Source organism: Cervus elaphus, chromosome 1 (genome assembly GCF_910594005.1).
Source record: "Cervus elaphus chromosome 1, mCerEla1.1, whole genome shotgun sequence".
Lineage (NCBI taxonomy): Eukaryota > Metazoa > Chordata > Mammalia > Artiodactyla > Cervidae > Cervus > Cervus elaphus.
Genome location: NC_057815.1, coordinates 22,075,546 through 22,093,173, shown reverse-complemented (window position 1 = coordinate 22,093,173; position 17,628 = coordinate 22,075,546). Strand labels below are relative to the sequence as shown.

At 35.0% G+C, this 17,628-nt stretch overlaps 1 protein-coding gene across 10 annotated transcripts in view; it reads left to right on the top strand.

Moving 5' to 3' along the window:
• CEP126 (centrosomal protein 126) overlaps window positions 1-17,628 on the top strand; it is a 105,501-nt gene that overhangs the window by 64,737 nt on the left and 23,136 nt on the right. For 8 of the 10 annotated variants that reach the window (XR_006339820.1, XR_006339825.1, XM_043895664.1 and 5 more), the window contains exons 5-6: window positions 3,427-3,622; window positions 10,196-12,338. Coding sequence is in view for 8 of the 10 variants with exons in the window: in XM_043895664.1 (XP_043751599.1) it covers window positions 3,427-3,622; window positions 10,196-12,338 (2,339 nt within the window). In the remaining 2 variants the exon portion in view is untranslated. Of the gene's footprint in view, window positions 1-1,532; window positions 2,226-3,426; window positions 3,623-10,195; window positions 12,339-17,628 lie in introns of those variants that run through there. The other 2 variants (XM_043896192.1, XM_043896111.1) reach the window with 2 other exon arrangements.

Here is a 17,628-nt window from a genome sequence, read left to right as displayed (position 1 = left end):
TGGAGAGAACACCCTTGTTTACTTATTATAAAGTTAAGCTCCTCTCCACAGATAACTGACAGTATTAAAATAATTTATGTGAAAATGCTTTATAAACTATAAAAATGCTGTACTACAAATGTGAAAGCTTGGAATATTAAAGATCAGGTGTCAAGTTAGTAGAAATATTTATATGTACTATGATTAAAAATATAATTAGGCTACAAATACTTATATGCAGTCATCACATTAAAAATATATTTTCTGTACAATATAAACCTAAAATGTGTTAAAGAATAAAGTAATACCAAGAAACAGGGGTCTTCCAAAGAAGGGGAGATATATCTGTACTCACAAATGATTGTTCTAATGTAGAAAATATTAGTGGTAAAAAAAATAAGATGCTGTAATGTGATAATCTAAAGGAGAGAAGAATTGTATTAAAAATGGAAGGCATTCAGTGCTTAAGCCTCAAGAAAAATGAGACTTATGTCCATATGAAAATAAAAACTACTTCAGGAAATAATGAGATATAAGAAATGACTAATAAAAATAAAAGCCTTCCATCACAACCAAATCCTTATCACAGATTATGTACTTGATCCTTTTGGTAGACGTACACACAGAATAAAAGAAGCTACATTTTCCCCATATTTTTATACTTTAAAATAATGTTGTTAGATATCTATCTCCAATATCCATGTATTTGTGGTGAGACAGTTGATCTTGAACCATAGACTACCTACCCTGAAAAATCTGACCAAAGCTGAGCAGTAATCTGTTTGACCTTTATTTGCCCTTTGTATCATCACTTTCAACCAAATTTTCTAGCCCATATTCATTATCTGTATGACTATCAGACTTCTGAGAGGTGAAAATACTGTTAAAGGGCAAGGAATGAGAAAAGGGGAACCTGAATAAGTAACGTATGTACATTTCTCAACTCATGAGAGGACACTGGTTGACCAGAAGGACGTAATGCATGGACCGCCAGAACAAAGCATAGTATGAATTGAAAATATAGGGGCAGCCCAACAAAGCGAAAAACCATCTTAATAAGGCTGTCTCTCTACTTCCTGTTCAAATGCTTTTCCACCTGTGCAGATCCATTCCTGCCTGTCCAGCTACCTCCACACCTGATCCCCACTTACCTAATAAGCTATCTGCTTTCAGAGCCCCATTGCTATCCCACCATTCCCAAATACTTCCTAGCTATCCAACTGTTTCTCCCACCCGCCAGCCTATCCATCCATCTGTCCCTTCTGCTCTTCCAAAGAACTTCTTACCAGCCACGTTACCATCCAACCCGATCAAGTATCTTCCTCGCCCACCAGCCTCAGTTACTTCCAGCTTTCCTGGCAGTTTCCCTCATCTACGAACCCCAATTCCTTCTGGCCCACCTGACCATTTACCCCACCCACCCCAAGGTTCACCAGTCATTCCTGATTCTGACTCACAGAGCAAGTTGTTTTACAAAACTTTCAGACCCGAGCATTCCCTTCCAGCACAGCATTCAACCCCAACTACTCTAATGCCTGCCCTTGTCCGTCGTTCCCTTCCAGCTCGACTGACTGTTCCTCCAACCCCTTCGGAAGGTTTTCGTGTTTTGAAGCCTTCCTGTTTAGGCAGTCATCCCCCTCATCAACCAGTCCCTGCTCTTTCTGCTGTCACTCCATTGCCTGAACATCCTGCTCAGTTAGATCCTTTTCCATCAGTCCAGCAATCTGTCCCACAAACCATAGCATTGTCAAATCTTCCCCAGGCCTTTGTAGGGCATCCACCTGTGTCAGTTCTGTCCAATCCACCTCCCTGTAATTCTCCATCCTCCTCTTTGTCTTCGCCTTCTAATTCCATATCCTCTTCTTCATCCTCTCTACAGCTTTCTTCCTCTTCATCTGTTCTTTCCTCCTCTCCTTCACCTTCCCCTACTACCTCTCCATTCTTACCTCTTTTATCTATCCCTCTTTTTTCCTCTCCTTTGTATTCATCTCCCTCTCCATATTTGCCTTCAGCAAATTTAGATTTCCCCTCTCCTATCCCTTCTGTTTCTTCTTCTTTTATGATTTCTTCTTCCTTTCCCCCCATGCTTCACTCTTCCTGTCTTTCTGCCTCCCCATCTTCTTTTATTCCTATACATTCCTTCAATCCTCCTCACTGGGGGAAGAAAGTAGAGAAGAGAAGAGAAGCAAGTGGAGTAGAGAAGAAAGAAATAGAGAAGAAAAAGTTGAGAGACGACAACTTAAAAGGTAAATAAATTTAGTTTATTAGATATGTTTGTAGATTTAGCAATATTTCATTTGGGAAGGGTGACTAAAAGGGAAGGAATATGTAAGAGTAGGAAACCTAAAAGAATTAGAGAAACATAATCTCAGTGTTTAGGAACTTAGATACCTTTTTGCTCTCCTCGATCTCTCTGTGATGGCAAAAGGATAGTCAGGAATCTAGTAATGATTGACTTTGACTATTTCAGTCTGTCCAAATAAAGATATATATGGGTATTGGAGATAGATATATGTCACATGTGACCACAAGGCACTTTTCAAAGTATTTTAATCCTCATTGAATTAAGGATAATCCAAGTGAATTGGGGATAAATACCCTTGGGATTCATACTGCCAGCCCTTATGCAATAGCAGTCAGCTTTTGATATACTTTCATCTCTCACCCACCCCCCAAAAAAATTTTCCTTTGTTTTTTTTTTATTTTCACTTTGTTCATATACTGAAGTGTAACATGCTGTAAGTTTCCAGAAGATGCAAAATTCTGAAAGAGAATGATATCATCCACTGATAATTTGGAGGTGGCACTTTAACACACTAAAAATAGGCTCTGCATTAAAGGTGCCCCCTCAGTGCCATGAAAACCATGCTTATATTTGCGGTACAACTGAGAAAAATATGTTAATATCTTCCAAACCTAGTAAAGTTACATGGAATCCAAGCTTCCAAACGTATTAAAGTTAGATGGAAATTCCAGTCTACCCTGAGAAGAAATTTTCATATTTTCTAACTGCTTGAATCTTCAACCAACTCTATTAGAGTTATAGGGATACCACCATCTATGATATCAACTCAGAACTAAGAGTAGTGCAGCATATTATTATCCAGATAGGGATGCTCTTAAAGAACTGAGGACTGACTCTGTACATCTATAGTAATTACTTCAATATCTATCCCAAACAGTAGAGGAATAGGATTTAATAAACAAAGCCATGAAAAATTGGGCATTCCTACATGAAGATGGAATGCTTTATTGACACTATAATCCCACATCCATTTTTATTCTACTATTGATTCCTTTAAATTCCCATTCTAATATATCTATATATTTCTCCAATATCCTTATATGTAATTATCTGGACACACACAAACACATATTACATGAATATGTCATTTGTATGTTAACTTTATTTAAGTATACTAAACATTTTTTATGTGTGGTTCACAGAGCTATAGATAATGACTTGCCTTCATCATTGTCAAAAAATGATCATAAGCATCAGAAATATCTCATATCCAAAATCAGTTGTGGTCAAGAAATGGAAAACAGCAAGGCAAACTTGACTACTAACAAAGATGCATTCCAGCTTAAACTGGAGGAAACGCAGAAACTCCTAGAAGATCAGCATCTAAGCAGTTTGCAAGTATGAAACTCTAAATACATTATTAATATTTTAATATCTAGCAATAATTCTGTCCCATTTTGCATTGTTCTCCACTAAAGAAACATATCACACTAGCCAAGGGTATGTTTGGATGAATCAGCACAGATTAATCACAGATACTAATGAGAAAAGGTTGTAGCATTTTTAGCTTTTTGCTCCAGTTTCCTCTCTGCAGCTATTCTTCTTTTTCCATGTCCCATACATAAAAAAATATGCTTTATGAATGTTATTTTTTGAAAAATATGAAAGTTATTTGAAAGTATAATGTATCTTAAGTATCATTATAGATTTGATTATAAAAAGCAAATTGAAAATTATGATACATGTGGATATTAAGTTCTTGATAAACATATGGCATAATTAGCTAGAAATGGTGTTTCTCTTCTCTCTAGTATGGTGTTTACTTTGGTTTTTCCTACAAATGAGTATGGATTTCATACTAAACTTCCTGAAATGTTCATGCATTTTATTTTTTATGAGTAATTGCACACATTTATAAGATTCTTAGTATGCTGATATCAAGATTAAATGTGTAACCTTGGCCTAGTTTATCCAATAACTGAGCAACTGAGGCAAGGCTAGAAAAGCAAAGCAGGAGACTTTGTCTGGCTATGAAGAAGTGCCATCCTGCCACACACAACTATAATTCTGAATAAAATATATGAAACAGTTATTTTTAAACTGTACAGAACAGGTAGTATAAGAGATGGTCTTGAAAAAAGGGAAACAAATGAGGTAAGCCCTATGATCACATAGGCTTTTTACCTGGACATATCCTCCTGACAGGCCTCAGAAAAAATCCATAGGTATTTTAAATACCTGTCAAAAAAAGAAACACTCTTTTAAAGAAGACTGAAATCTAGACATACAGCATAATGTTCATAATGTCCAACACTCAGAACTCGCTAGATATGAAAAAGCAGAAAGCTATATGACCCATAACCAGGAGGAAAAATAGTAAATATAATTATAAATGACAGAGATAATAGAATTATCAGGCAAGAGTTTAAAGTAACTTTTACAAATAGTTTCAAAGAATTAAAGAAAAGTGAACATAATGAGAATGAAATTTTTGGAGGAACCAAATAGAACTTCTAGATCTGAAAAACATATTGCCTGAAATTAAAATTATACTAGTTGGACTTATCAATGAAGGCACTACAGTCAAAAGGATCAGTGGACAGAAATCATCCAGTCTGAAGCATTGGGAGAAAAAAGTCGGAAAAAATATATTTAACAAAATGTTAGTGACATGAGGGACAATATCTAAATCTAACATACATTTAATTAATCTCACAAAGAGGAGAGGGAAGATTTAAAGAAACAATGGCTGGGAATGTTTCAAGTTTGATGAAACTGCAAATCCACAAATTAAAGAAGCTCAACAAACTTCAAGATAAGTAAGTATACACTCATATGTATGTGCACACAGCCCATCACAAAAAAAACCTCATCAAAATTAAATTAAGCTAAAGGGAGTAAAAGATGTATTACATACAAGTCAACAAAGGTAAGATGAACCACACTAATTTTAGGCCAGAAGACAGTGAAACATTATCTTCAAAGTTCTGACAAGGAAAAAAAACTACCAACCTATAATCTATGTTTAACTAAAATGTCCTTCTAAAATGAAAGCCAAATAGGCATTTTCAAATGAACAACAGCTGAACACCACTGTACTACACCAGTATCTGCAATAAGAGACCCTCTGGGAAGTCTTTCAGGCAGAATGAAAATGATAACAAATGAAAACTCAGATCTATATAGTAACAAAAAACAGATTAGTAGTTGTAAGTGGTGGGTAGGTATGTACTACAAAGAAGCACGAGGGAACTTTCAACACATAGAAATTTCTTAAATATTTCAGTATGACGGTTATGGGTAAATAATTTGTCAAAACCCATCAAACTATACATTAAAATATGATAATTTAGGGACTCCCTGGTGGTCCAGTGGTAGAGACTTCACCTTCCTATTAAGGGAGTGTAGATTCAGTCCCTAATGAGGAAGCTAAGATACCACTTGCCTCGTGGCCAAAAAACTAAAATATAAAACAATATTGTAAAATTTAATAAAGAGTCTTTTTTTAAATAGTCCACATCAAAAATGACACACAAATTTACACAAATGTAAATATATTAGGTAACACTATTACTTATTTCTCTTAACATAATTTAAGTTGTAGCTATGTCTTTGGAAATATTTTTGAAATAATCTATATTCACATTGCTTGTGTTCTGTTTTTTAAAGTTTCTATACATCATGTGTATATTTTTGGTTTGAAATAAGATACTATCATAATTTTTCTTGGCATTTTGTACATAAATTTTTGAAGAAATGGTAACTTTTCAACGATGTGAATAAATACATTTTATATTTTAAAATAAAAAATTATTTGATTATTATTAGTTTCACTTCATTCAGTTCAGGTCAGTCACTCAGTCGTGTCCAACTCTTTGCAACCCCATGGACTGCTGCACACCAGGCCTCCCTGTCCATCACCAACTCCCAGAGTTTACCCAAACTCGTGTCCATTGAGTCAGTGATACCATCCAACCATCTCATCCTCTGTCGTCCCCTTCTTCTCCCGCCTTCAATCTTTCCCAACATCAGGGTCTTTTCAAATGAGTCAGCTCTTCATATCAGGCGGCCAATGTATTGGAGTTTCAGCTTCAACATCAGTCCTTCCAATGAACACCCAGGACTGATCTCCTTTAGGATGGACTGGTTGGATCTCCATGCAGTCAAAGGGACTCTCAAGAATCTTCTCCAACACCATAGTTCAAAAGCATCCATTCTTCGGCAATAGTCCAACTCTCACATCCATACATGACCACTGGAAAAACCATAGCCTTGGCTAGACAGACCTTTGCTGACAAAGTAATGTCTCTGCTTTTTAATACGCTGTCTAGGTTGGTCATAACTTTCCTTCCAAGGAGTAAGCATCTTTTAATTTCACAGCTGCAGTCACCATCTTCAGTGATTTTGGAGCCCCAAAAAATAAAGTCAGCTGATGTTTCCACTGTTTCCCCATCTATTTGCCGTAAAGTGATGGGACTGGATGCCATGATCTTAGTTTTCTGAATGTTGAGCTTTAAGCCAACTTTTATGTTATGGAGTTTTACTCCATAAACATACAATAACAACCAAAAAATGAGTGCATTTTACTTTTAATAAGTATATCTCAATAAAGTTGATTTAAAAACTAAAAGACAAAGCATGTTAAGTCTAGTACAATTTATATCAGTAACTTACAAGCAAAACTTGAAGCTGATCACAATGTTTCATTTTTTAGTGATAAGAAAAATTCTGAGAAAAAACGTTTAATTTAGTGAAAATTTCTGAGTAAAAAAAAGAGGTTGCTGAACTTCTTTTTAGGTGCTTTGGGAAATGAAGCAACCACAGACCTAGGCAAAGAGAAATATTAAAGCCACAGACATCATACTTACGTCTAAAAGGACATTCTAATCCAGATTTCTATATCTCATTAGATGCAATCTCGAAGAAATTCTTGTTAGAATCATAGAGCTTTTAGGAGCCTCATTATCAATTAAATAACTCTGTTCCAAAAACAGACATTGGAGGAGCTGTGCTTTCCTTTGTTCGAGTTAGGTTGAAGGAAGTGACAGGCAGGGAGTAAAGGCTAGTAATATCAAACTCTTCTGAACCATTTGCAAAACATTTACAATAGTGTATCAATAAGTACTAACTATACAAACTAAAATTTTTTTTTCAAACTAAAATATTTTTAATCTGTAACTGATTTCATTGGTTTCTCAGTTTATTTTCAGGGCTAAAAAAAATACTAAATTTTTGTTTGATATCAGAATATTTAAATTTTCTAAAATTTGTGTAAAATTTTAAGGGAACTAATTTTCTCTGAGTTCATTTAACTTTTTCACTAAATTAACAAGTTAAAGTCTTCTTGAATTTATTTCTACATATGTTATACAGATTAATGCTTTTTAAATATCTGTGTTATATATGTGAAATTAAAAATAGTTTTAAACATTGACTATACCATCACTGCGGATGGTGACTGCAGCCACAAATTTAAAAGATGCTTCTCCTTGGAAGCCAGGCTTCAACAATACATGAACCAAGAACTTCCAGATGTTCAAGCTGGATTTAGAAAAGGCAGAGAAACCAGGGATCAAATTGCCATCATCTGTTCGATCATAGAAAAAGCAAGAGAATTCCAGAAAAACATCTACTTCTGCTTCATTGACTATACTAAAGCCTTTGACTGTGTAGATCACAACAAACTGAAAAATTCTTAAAGAGATGGGAATACCAGACCACCTTACCTTCCTCCTGAGAAACCTGTTTGCAGGTCAAGAAGTAACAGTTAGAACCAGACATGGAACAAGGACTGGTTCCAAATTGGGAAAGGAGTATGTCAAGGCTGTATATTGTCACCGTGCTTATTTAACTTCTGTGCAGAGTATATCATTGGAAATGCTGGGCTGGAGGAAGCTGAAATCATGATTGCTGGGAAAAATATCAATAAAATCAGTTATGAAGATGACACCACCCTTATGGCAGAAAGCAAAGAGGAACTAAAGAGCCTCTTGATGAAGTTGAAAGAGGAGAGTGAAAAAGCTGGCTTAAAACGCAACATTGAAAAAACAAAGATCATGGCATCCAGTCCCATTATTTCATGGCAAATAGATGGGGAAACAATGGAAACAGTGACAGACTTTTGTTTTCCTGGGCTCCAAAATCACTACAGATGGTGACTGCAGCCACAAAATTCAAAGATCCTTTCTCTTTGGAAGGAAACTATGACAAACCTAGGTAGCATATTAAAAAGCAGAGACATTATTTTGACAACTAAAGTTCATCTGGTCAAAGCTATGGTTTTGCCATTAGCCACATATGCTTTTGAGAGTTGAACCATAAAGAAGGCTGAACAATGAAGAATTGATGCTTTTAGACTGTGGTGCTGTAGAAGACTCTTGAGAGTTCCTTGGACTGCAAGGAGATCAAACCAGTCTATCCCAAAACTGAAGCTCCAATACTTTGGCCTCCTGATGCAAAGAGCCCATTCATTAGAAAAGACCCTGATGCTGAGAAAAATTAAAGGTAGGAAGAGAAGGGGACAACAGAGGACAAGATGGTTGAATGGCATCACTGACTCAGTGGACATGAGTTTGAACAAGCTCCAGGAGATGGCGAAGGACAGAGAAGCCTGGCATGCTGCAGTCCATGGAGTTGCAAAGAGTTGGAACAACTGAGCGACTGAACAACAACCACCACCTTGGAATAGCTATGACAAAGCTACACAGTGTATTAAAAAGCAAAGACATCACTTTGCTGACAAAGGTCCATATAATCAAACCTATGGTTTTTCCAGTAGTCATGTATGATGTGAGATTTGGATTACAAAGAAGGCTGAGCCCCAAAGAAGTGATGCTTTCGAACTGTGGTGCCAGAGAAGATTCTTGAGAGTCCCTTGGTCTGCAAGCAGATCAAACTAGCCAGTCCTTAAGGAAATCAACCCTGTATGTTCTTTGGAAGGACTGGTGCTGAAGCTGAAGCTCCAATACTTTGTGCACCTGATGCAAAGAATTGACTCATTAGAAAAGAACCTGACGCTGGGAAAGATTAAAGGCAGAAGGAGAGGGGACAACAGAGAATGAGATTGTTGGATGGCATCACTGACTCAATGGACATGAGTCTGAGCAAACTCTGGGAGTTGGTGATGGACAGGGAGGCCTGGCGTGCTGCAGTTCATGGGGTGGCAAAGAGTTGGACATGACTTAGCGACTGAACAACAATAACAATACTTTGAAGTGATTGTTCATGAAACTTTATTAAAAATGATATTTTCCATTAGATACAATTGAAGTAATGATGAGACTCTTACTATTAAAGAATTCATGTAAATTATTACTGTGCTAAATGTCCAAAAATGATCCATTAAAGTCAGTAGTTCTCAGTCCTAAATCCACATTAGAATTACCTGGGGAATTTAAAAATAATAATACCACCATCAGTGCATGCATTCCATCTAAGTATTAAATCAGCAGGATCCAGGCATGTTTTCATAAACATCTTATATTTTTATAGAACATGAGATTAACTTTTATAAGAAGATATAGCCTTGCCAATAGGAAAGTCATATTAGAGTCATAGGGCTTTTAAGAGCCTCATTCAAGTCCAGTCTGAGTCTCAGGGGGAAAAAAATACCCTTTGTAAATAACTATTTTTCAGAATTTCACATGCTGTTATGAAACCTTCAGGAAACTCTATTCTCTGAATGGAACAGCAATAGCAAAAATTACTTTCTAAGCTATAACTAATGGCTAGGATAATTGAGTAGTTACTTTAAGGTGAAGAAACTAAGGCAAATACATTTTATTGTCTTTGCTGGCTCCCTCTTTTTCACTGTGAGGACTGCTCCAGGGATATAGATTATTTATATACCTATACTGTCTGTGGTCATAGCACTCTCTTTTATGTGCCAAGTAACAGTGGTATATTGAATCATTAATGTTGACATTTAAAATTTCTAAACTATAAAACAATGTACTTTTTTTTTTCTTTCAGAAATTTCGTGATGAAGTTAATCAGATAATAAATTCTGAAACCCTCTCAAGTATAGACAGTCTTGAGGCTGGGGAACGTGAAGAAATATATTTAACACTTAATAAGGAGCCTTCCACATCAGTCCAGCAGCAGAATTCCATTTCCCTCAAATCAGCAAATCTGCAATCAGCTAATCTAAGCTGCTTTGATGAAGATAAACTGTCATTCTCTAAAACTCAACACATAAATAATTGGCTTGTAAATATAGATGATCCAAATATTTTCTCAGATATTTTTAGTAAACCTAATGTTCTCCCTGACTCAAGTAAATGCTTTAATAGTAAAGAACAAAATCCATCTACTCTGAGTAGAACTGTGGAAAGAGCCATAAATACTGCTAATAATTCAGTAGCCATTCTATATAGTCCATCCATATTTGTACAAGATAAAAAAAGCAAAAACACATCTGAAACTAGTGTTATAAGGACAACTGACTCTTCTGAAGCATTCAAAAGAGAAAGACCGTTAGTTTCTGAGAGCCCAAAATTTAAATTCAGCAAAGCCTGGGCCACTCCAGATTCTCTAACACAGGAAATCACAATAATTTCAGACCAAGAAAAATATTCTGAAATGACTCAAGAAAATAGAACTACTTCAGTTCCTACTTCATTTGTACCTTTGGCAACACCTTTAGTTTTGCCATTGAATACACAATCAGCTAGGCCTTTACCAAAGAGCAGTATACACATAAAAGAAATTGACCCAGTGCAGTGTTCTGATAAGTTAGGGGAAATGAAAGACATTAAAGATGAAAAGACAAAATATTTTAATTGTAATGAGGAAGAGTTGTCTTTATTTTCAGATAATTTTCAAGCCACCTATATACTTCACAACTCTGATTCAAAAGACGAAAAACAGGAAATATCTGAAGCACCAAAATCATTGTCTAATATAATTTCTAATTGTGACTTAGTCAATCAGCACAAGAAAATGAAATACAATATTTGTGAGAAGAATAGTGTGAGATTTCTTAAAAGTATTTTAAAGAAAGAATCTAAATACGAGCATGATTATTTTAAGGCACTGGTTACAAACCAAGGCTTTAAGTTAGGAAATCAAAAAGCAGCAGTTATCAGAGATAGTATTGAATTAACAAAAGAAAGAGGGAAAAGTGCAGAAACTCCAAAAACTATTAAAAAACTGAGATGGTTTGATGAAACTGGCAATACAAGGAAAAATGCTGAAGATAGTCATTTGCTGAAGAGTAGAAAAAGAGTATCTCAACAGTGGTCTCAACCATTCCACATTCGATCTAAAAGTGGTGCTGCCAGCAACATGCCTAGTATTCCTGCTTCTGCTGTGGATTCTGCTAATAAGAAAGAGCCCAAGGACGATTTTATCTCTGAAAACGTCACTGCTTTAGGAGGATCTGGAATAGACCATGTGCCTTTGAACTGCTGTATACCTTCAGATTATAGCACTGCTAAACAAGCCTGGCCAGACTCCACAGAGGAGGAAACTATATCCCCTGCAAAGAGTGGTGGTTCCAAAACTCAGAAAACTAACCCACAAAGGAGTGAAGCCAAAGTCGTTAGAAGAACAAGGTCTGCTAAAGTCCAGTCAGGCTTTGTATGTATGAACAGAAAAGGCACTGTTATTCGACCACAGTCTGCGAGCAAAGCCAGCACATTTTTACAAGCTCAGGGTAAATTAATTGTACCTCATCCTCCTCCTCCATCTCAATTAAATATTAGAAGTTGTAAAAATATACAAGTATCTCAGTGTCAGTCTGTAATGCCTGAAAATTCTCAAAACATCAGTACATGTAACTACTTTAATTCAAAACATATGCTTCCAACAGAACACAAGTTGAATCAGTGGAATCAAGAAAGTAGTCTTCCACTCCCTCATGTTTGTTCTGACTTAGACACTGTGATGCCAGCTCTACCATATTGTTCTTCTGAGTGCCAAACATTAAAGAAAATAAATCATTCAAATGGCAGTCAAACTGTTGCCCCGCAAGATGGGATGTTATATTGCCCCCAAAGATGTCCAACATATGAAGAAAGTCATCCCTCTGTGACTCTTAAAACTACTAGAGAAGAACTGGTTCCCATGTGGAAAAGACAGCATAATATTCTGGGTCAAAATGAAAAGGCTGCTGGTAAGAATAAATTTATATATTTTTATAGGCAAAATGTGAACTTTTTCTTATTGTGGTTTGATAATGTACCTTACAAGATATTAAAATTGAACAATAACAGCCTTATAGAAATAACATCACCCATAATATTGTACCCTTGTCTGTCTAGTAGCTAACACTTTTAAGCAAATGACCCAACCTTTGCTTAACTAAAATTAGAAACTTTTGCTAACTTCTATTTTTCCCATGACTTGTTAGTTTAAAAGAGGGAAGACAAGAAATGTGGTTTGATTCTTATCCCATATCATTCTGTTATTACTGCAATGTTATAGTCAAAATTTCTGTCAAAGTAAGCACAGTGAAAAATATTTGCTTAAATTATTCTAAATAGGTGAATAAATGTTATTATAGTACTTTCCTTTATTCTTCTTTAAAATATTTGTTAAATTTAGGGGCTTCCCTGATAGCTCAGTTGGTAAAAATATTTGTTAAATTTAATTGTTATTAGCTAACAATAGGTGTGCCTAACCCTCTCATTATCTTTCCAAAAGAGCGGCAGCTCTGTTTTAATTGGCTATGTATGGAAGGTTTCATATGGAGGAAAAAAATACAGAATTCCTTTAATTTTTGAAAATTAATTCTCTATGTTATGCCATTGCCCTTAGTAGGCCTGGTTGACTCCTCATGAAGCTACTTTCCTCTAAAAGAATGGACTATAGGCCCATACATTTTTCTACTAGTAGGAATCAGATGACTAGTCAGAAATACATAAGATTTGAGAAAAAAATCAGAAAAGCAACTCTTTCTTCTCCCAAAGGTATGAATAAATATTAAGATATAAAGTGAGAGTTAGTTTAGATTTAATATTTACATCTTTCTTCAATTAGACCATGAGATTTTAAGAACAAGGGAATTTTTTTACTTCTTTACCTTATCCCCAGATTTTAACAGTGTCTGGCACTTAATAAGCACCCAACTGAATGGACACAGGCCATGATAGCAGATGGGAAGCTAAACGCAGAGACTCTAGTTTTAAACTAGATTTTTAAATATTACTTCTCTCACTAAAGGTTTTGCTTTCTTCTTATCCAGCCACTTCACAGTGTAACTTTAGTTTTCATACTACTTCCAGAAAATGAAAGCGTCATGTAGATTTGATATTTTAAAGGGAAGTATGATAAATAAATTATGATGGTTAACTGTTTTGAATTTCTACTCTTTGCCAATTATAGTAATAAGTGCTTTATACATATTATCTCGTTTAAACCTCACAGCAATCCTAGCAAATACGTATTTTTTAAAACCTCGTTTTGCAGAGAAGGAAATAGAATTGCCAAAAATCAAGAGCTATTATCAATAAATAGCAAAAATAGTATTTTCATCCAAATATCTATGACTCCAAGTCCCATGCTTTTTCTACTAAAGCTATGTAATGAATATAATCATTAAACACATGTAAATCCATGGCTGATTCATGTCAATGTATGGAAAAAACCACTACAATATTGTAAAGTAATTAGCCTCCAACTAATAAAAATAAATGAAAAAATAAATAAATAAATAAATATAATCATTAAGAAAACATATGTCTGAGATGATCAGGAAAAGCATTAGGAAATATAGTTTCCCAGTAGCATAAATATAAAGATATAACATATGAAAATTATATTCTCATTCTCTGATAAAAGAAAAAATATATATTGCATATATAATCTGAGAAACAAATATTTTTCTAACATATAATCAAAGTAGGGGTCTTTGTATAAGAAATACTGGAAAATTTTAATACTTTTAGCCATGTTTTTAAAGAGATAGAAATATTGAAATTGTTACATATATCCATACATTTTTGTTCATTGTTTTGTTTTTATTGAAGTATAGTTGATTTACAATATCATATTGGTTTCCAGTATACATCACAGTGATTTAATATTTTTATAGATTATACTTCATTTAAAGTTACTAAAAGCTAATGGCTATATTTTCCTGTACTACATAATATATCCTTGTTGCTTATCTATATTTTAAATAGTAGTTTGTATCTCTTAATTCCATACCCCTATCTTGCCTGTTCCCCCTTCCCACTTCTCACTGGTAACCACTGGCTTGTTTTCTATACTGTGAGTCCATTTCTGTTGTGTTATATACTTTCATATGTCTTATTTTTTAGATTCTGCAAGAAAGTGATAACAATAGTGTTTTTCTTCTCTGTCTGCCTCATTCACTAAGCATAATACTCTCTAAGTTTGTCCATGTTATTGCAAATGGCAGAATCTCATTCTTTTTTATGGCTGAGTAATATTCCTCTGTGTGTGTGTGTGTGTGTGTGTGTGTGTGTGTGTGTGTGTGTGTGTGTGTGTGTGTGTGTATACCACATCTTCTTTATCCATTTGTCTGTTGATGTGCACTTGCATTGCTTCCATATCCTGGCTATTGCACATAATGCTGCTATGAACATTGAGGTGCACATAGCTTTTTAAATTAATGTGTTCATTTTCATCATATATATGTCAAGGAGTGGAATTGTTGGGTCATACAGTAGTCTTATTTTTAGTTCGTTGAGGAAGTTTCATGTCCTTTTCCATAGTGACTGCACCAATTTACATTCCTACAGTGTAGGAGAGTTCCTTTTCTCCACACCCTCTCCAGAATTTATTATTTGTAGACTTTTTAATGATAACACTTTTGACTTGTATGATACCTCACTGTGGTTTTGATTTGCATTTCTCTAAAAATTAGTCATATTGAGCATCTTTTCGTGTGCCTGTTAGCCATCTGTATGTCTTCTTTGGAGGAATGTCTATTTAGGTCTTCTGCATGTTTTTTTTTAATAGGGTTATTTATTTTTTTTTTGCTATTGAGTTACCTGAGCTGTTTACATATTTTAGATATTAACCCCTTATCACAAAGAGTCAGACATGACTGTGCAACTGAACAACAATTCGTCATATAATTTACAAGTATTTTCTCCTGTTCATGACATTGTCTTTTTGTTTTGTTGATGGCTTCCTTTGCTGTACAAAAGCTTTTAAGTTTAACTGGGTTTTCTTTATTTTTCCTCTTATTACCTTTGCTTTAGGAGACAAATCTAAAAAACTGCATTGCTATGATTTCTGTCAGTGTTACACTTATGTTTTCTTCTAGGAGCTTTATGATTTCCAGTCATATTTAGGTCTGCAGTCCATTTTGAGTTTATTTTTGTACCCTGTGTTAGAGAATATTCTGATTTCATTCTTTTACACTTAGCAGTTCAGTTGTCCCAGCATCACTTATTGAGGAGACTGTCTTTTCTCCATTGAAAAGGAGAAAAGGTTATAGGTTAATTGACCATAGTGGGTGGGCTTATTTCTGGGCTCTCTATTCTGTTCAGTTGATCTATGTGTCTGTTTCTGTGCCAGTACCATGCTGTTTGGTTGTTTATTTCTATACTTCTTATTATTATAATTGTACTTAGGAAATCCAATACTAACAAAACTTTGTATGTTCAGTCATTCAAACATTTTTTTAAAACTTTTAGTATTAAACTTTTCAAGTGAACCCTTTGTTAATACTGAATTATAGTGCTCAGTGCTAAGTCACTTCGTATCTGACTCTGCAACCCCATGGGCTGTAGCCTGCCAGGATCCTCTATCCACGGGGATTCTCCAGGCAAAAATACTGGAGTGGGTTGTCATTTCCTATTCCAGGGGATATTCCCAACCCAGGGATTGAAGCCGCATCTCTCATGTCTCCTGTTTTGGCAGGCTGGTTGTTTACCACTAGTGCCACCTGGAAAGCCCATGAATCAGTTCATGAGCATCTATTCATTTTTTTCTACTCTACTATTTGCTAGGGCATTTTTATTCTCATAGTCAGTGTACCCAGTGTTGACAGTTATGGATGGTGTCTTGCTCTCTGTTAGCATATCCAAAACTCTCCAGCAAAACTTTCAGTAAAAACTCTATTCCATGAGACCCAAGCCATTCAACTGTACCAGATCTTGACCTTTCAAATCATTTTCCCCTGAAGATGACTTTGGAATCTAGTTCACAGTCTTCCTTTATTGGAAAAGTCTTTGCCGATATACTGGTGACTCAGCATTCATGTGAGTGAACGATCCAACACCCTGATCTCTCTCAATCTTTCTCACGTCTAGTGATTTTCTGTACTATTCTGCTTCAGGTACCCATTCCCTTTGTCATACTTTGGACTGGGTCAACATCAATAACTTCCTTACTTCTAAAATTAGTAATTTAATTTATATTCCTCTTTCTGATTGCAATATGCTTTTTGTACCAGATGTTTTACATCAATGAAATAAAATAGAGTCTAAAAGCAGACTCATATTTGAATGCTTGATTTTTGGCAAAGATGGTACTGCTAGCAGGGAGAAAGTACTTGTCTTTTTATTAAATGGTACTGAGTCAATTGAATGATTTTATGGAATTAGTAAAATGACTCTTAGCTCACACCATACACAAAAATCAATTCCAAGTGAACTGTATATATGAATATGGAAAGTGAAAAAGAAATGCTTCTAGAAGATAATACAGGGAATGTGCTTATGACTTTGGGATGAGCAGAGATTTTTTACATAGATATAAAAAGCATTAACCATTAAGGATAAGACTGAAACTTTTTCATCCAAAACACCATTAAAATACTGAAAAGGCAAACTATAGAGTCAAAGAAGATATTTGTATGCATAATACCAACAAAGAGTTCATATCCAAAATATATAAAGAACTCCTACAATCAATAAGAAAAAGACAACCTAGTTATATGAGTCATGTTTGAACCAGCGAAACAGAACCAGTAAGATATATTGTTTATTGCAACAGATTGGCTTACGTAAATATGGGGGACAGGGAACCTAAGCAAGTATGAAATTTTTAGGGCAGGCCAGAAAGAAGGGCAGAAACTCACAGGAATAAATGAAACTTGCCATTCACAGGCAGAATTTTGTATTCTCTCAAAAAAGACTTACCTTTGAGGCCTCTGACTTAATTGACTCAATTTCACACGGGTTATCTAGGATAATCTCCATTACTTAAAGCAAACTGATAGTAGACTTTAATAATATCTACAAAATACCTTCACAGCAATACATTAGTGTCTAATTGAACAACTGGGGACTGTAGACAGGTGACATATCAAAAAAACCATCACGCCAATTTATTTTAAAGGCAGTATATTTGAATTAGCTTTTCATAAAGGAGGCTTGTCAAATGGTCAATTAACATATGAAAGACCGGCCTCAGTCCTCAGAAGAATTCACATTAAAATAATTAGATAAAATTACATCTGAAGGGCTAAAATTTTTAAACTACAA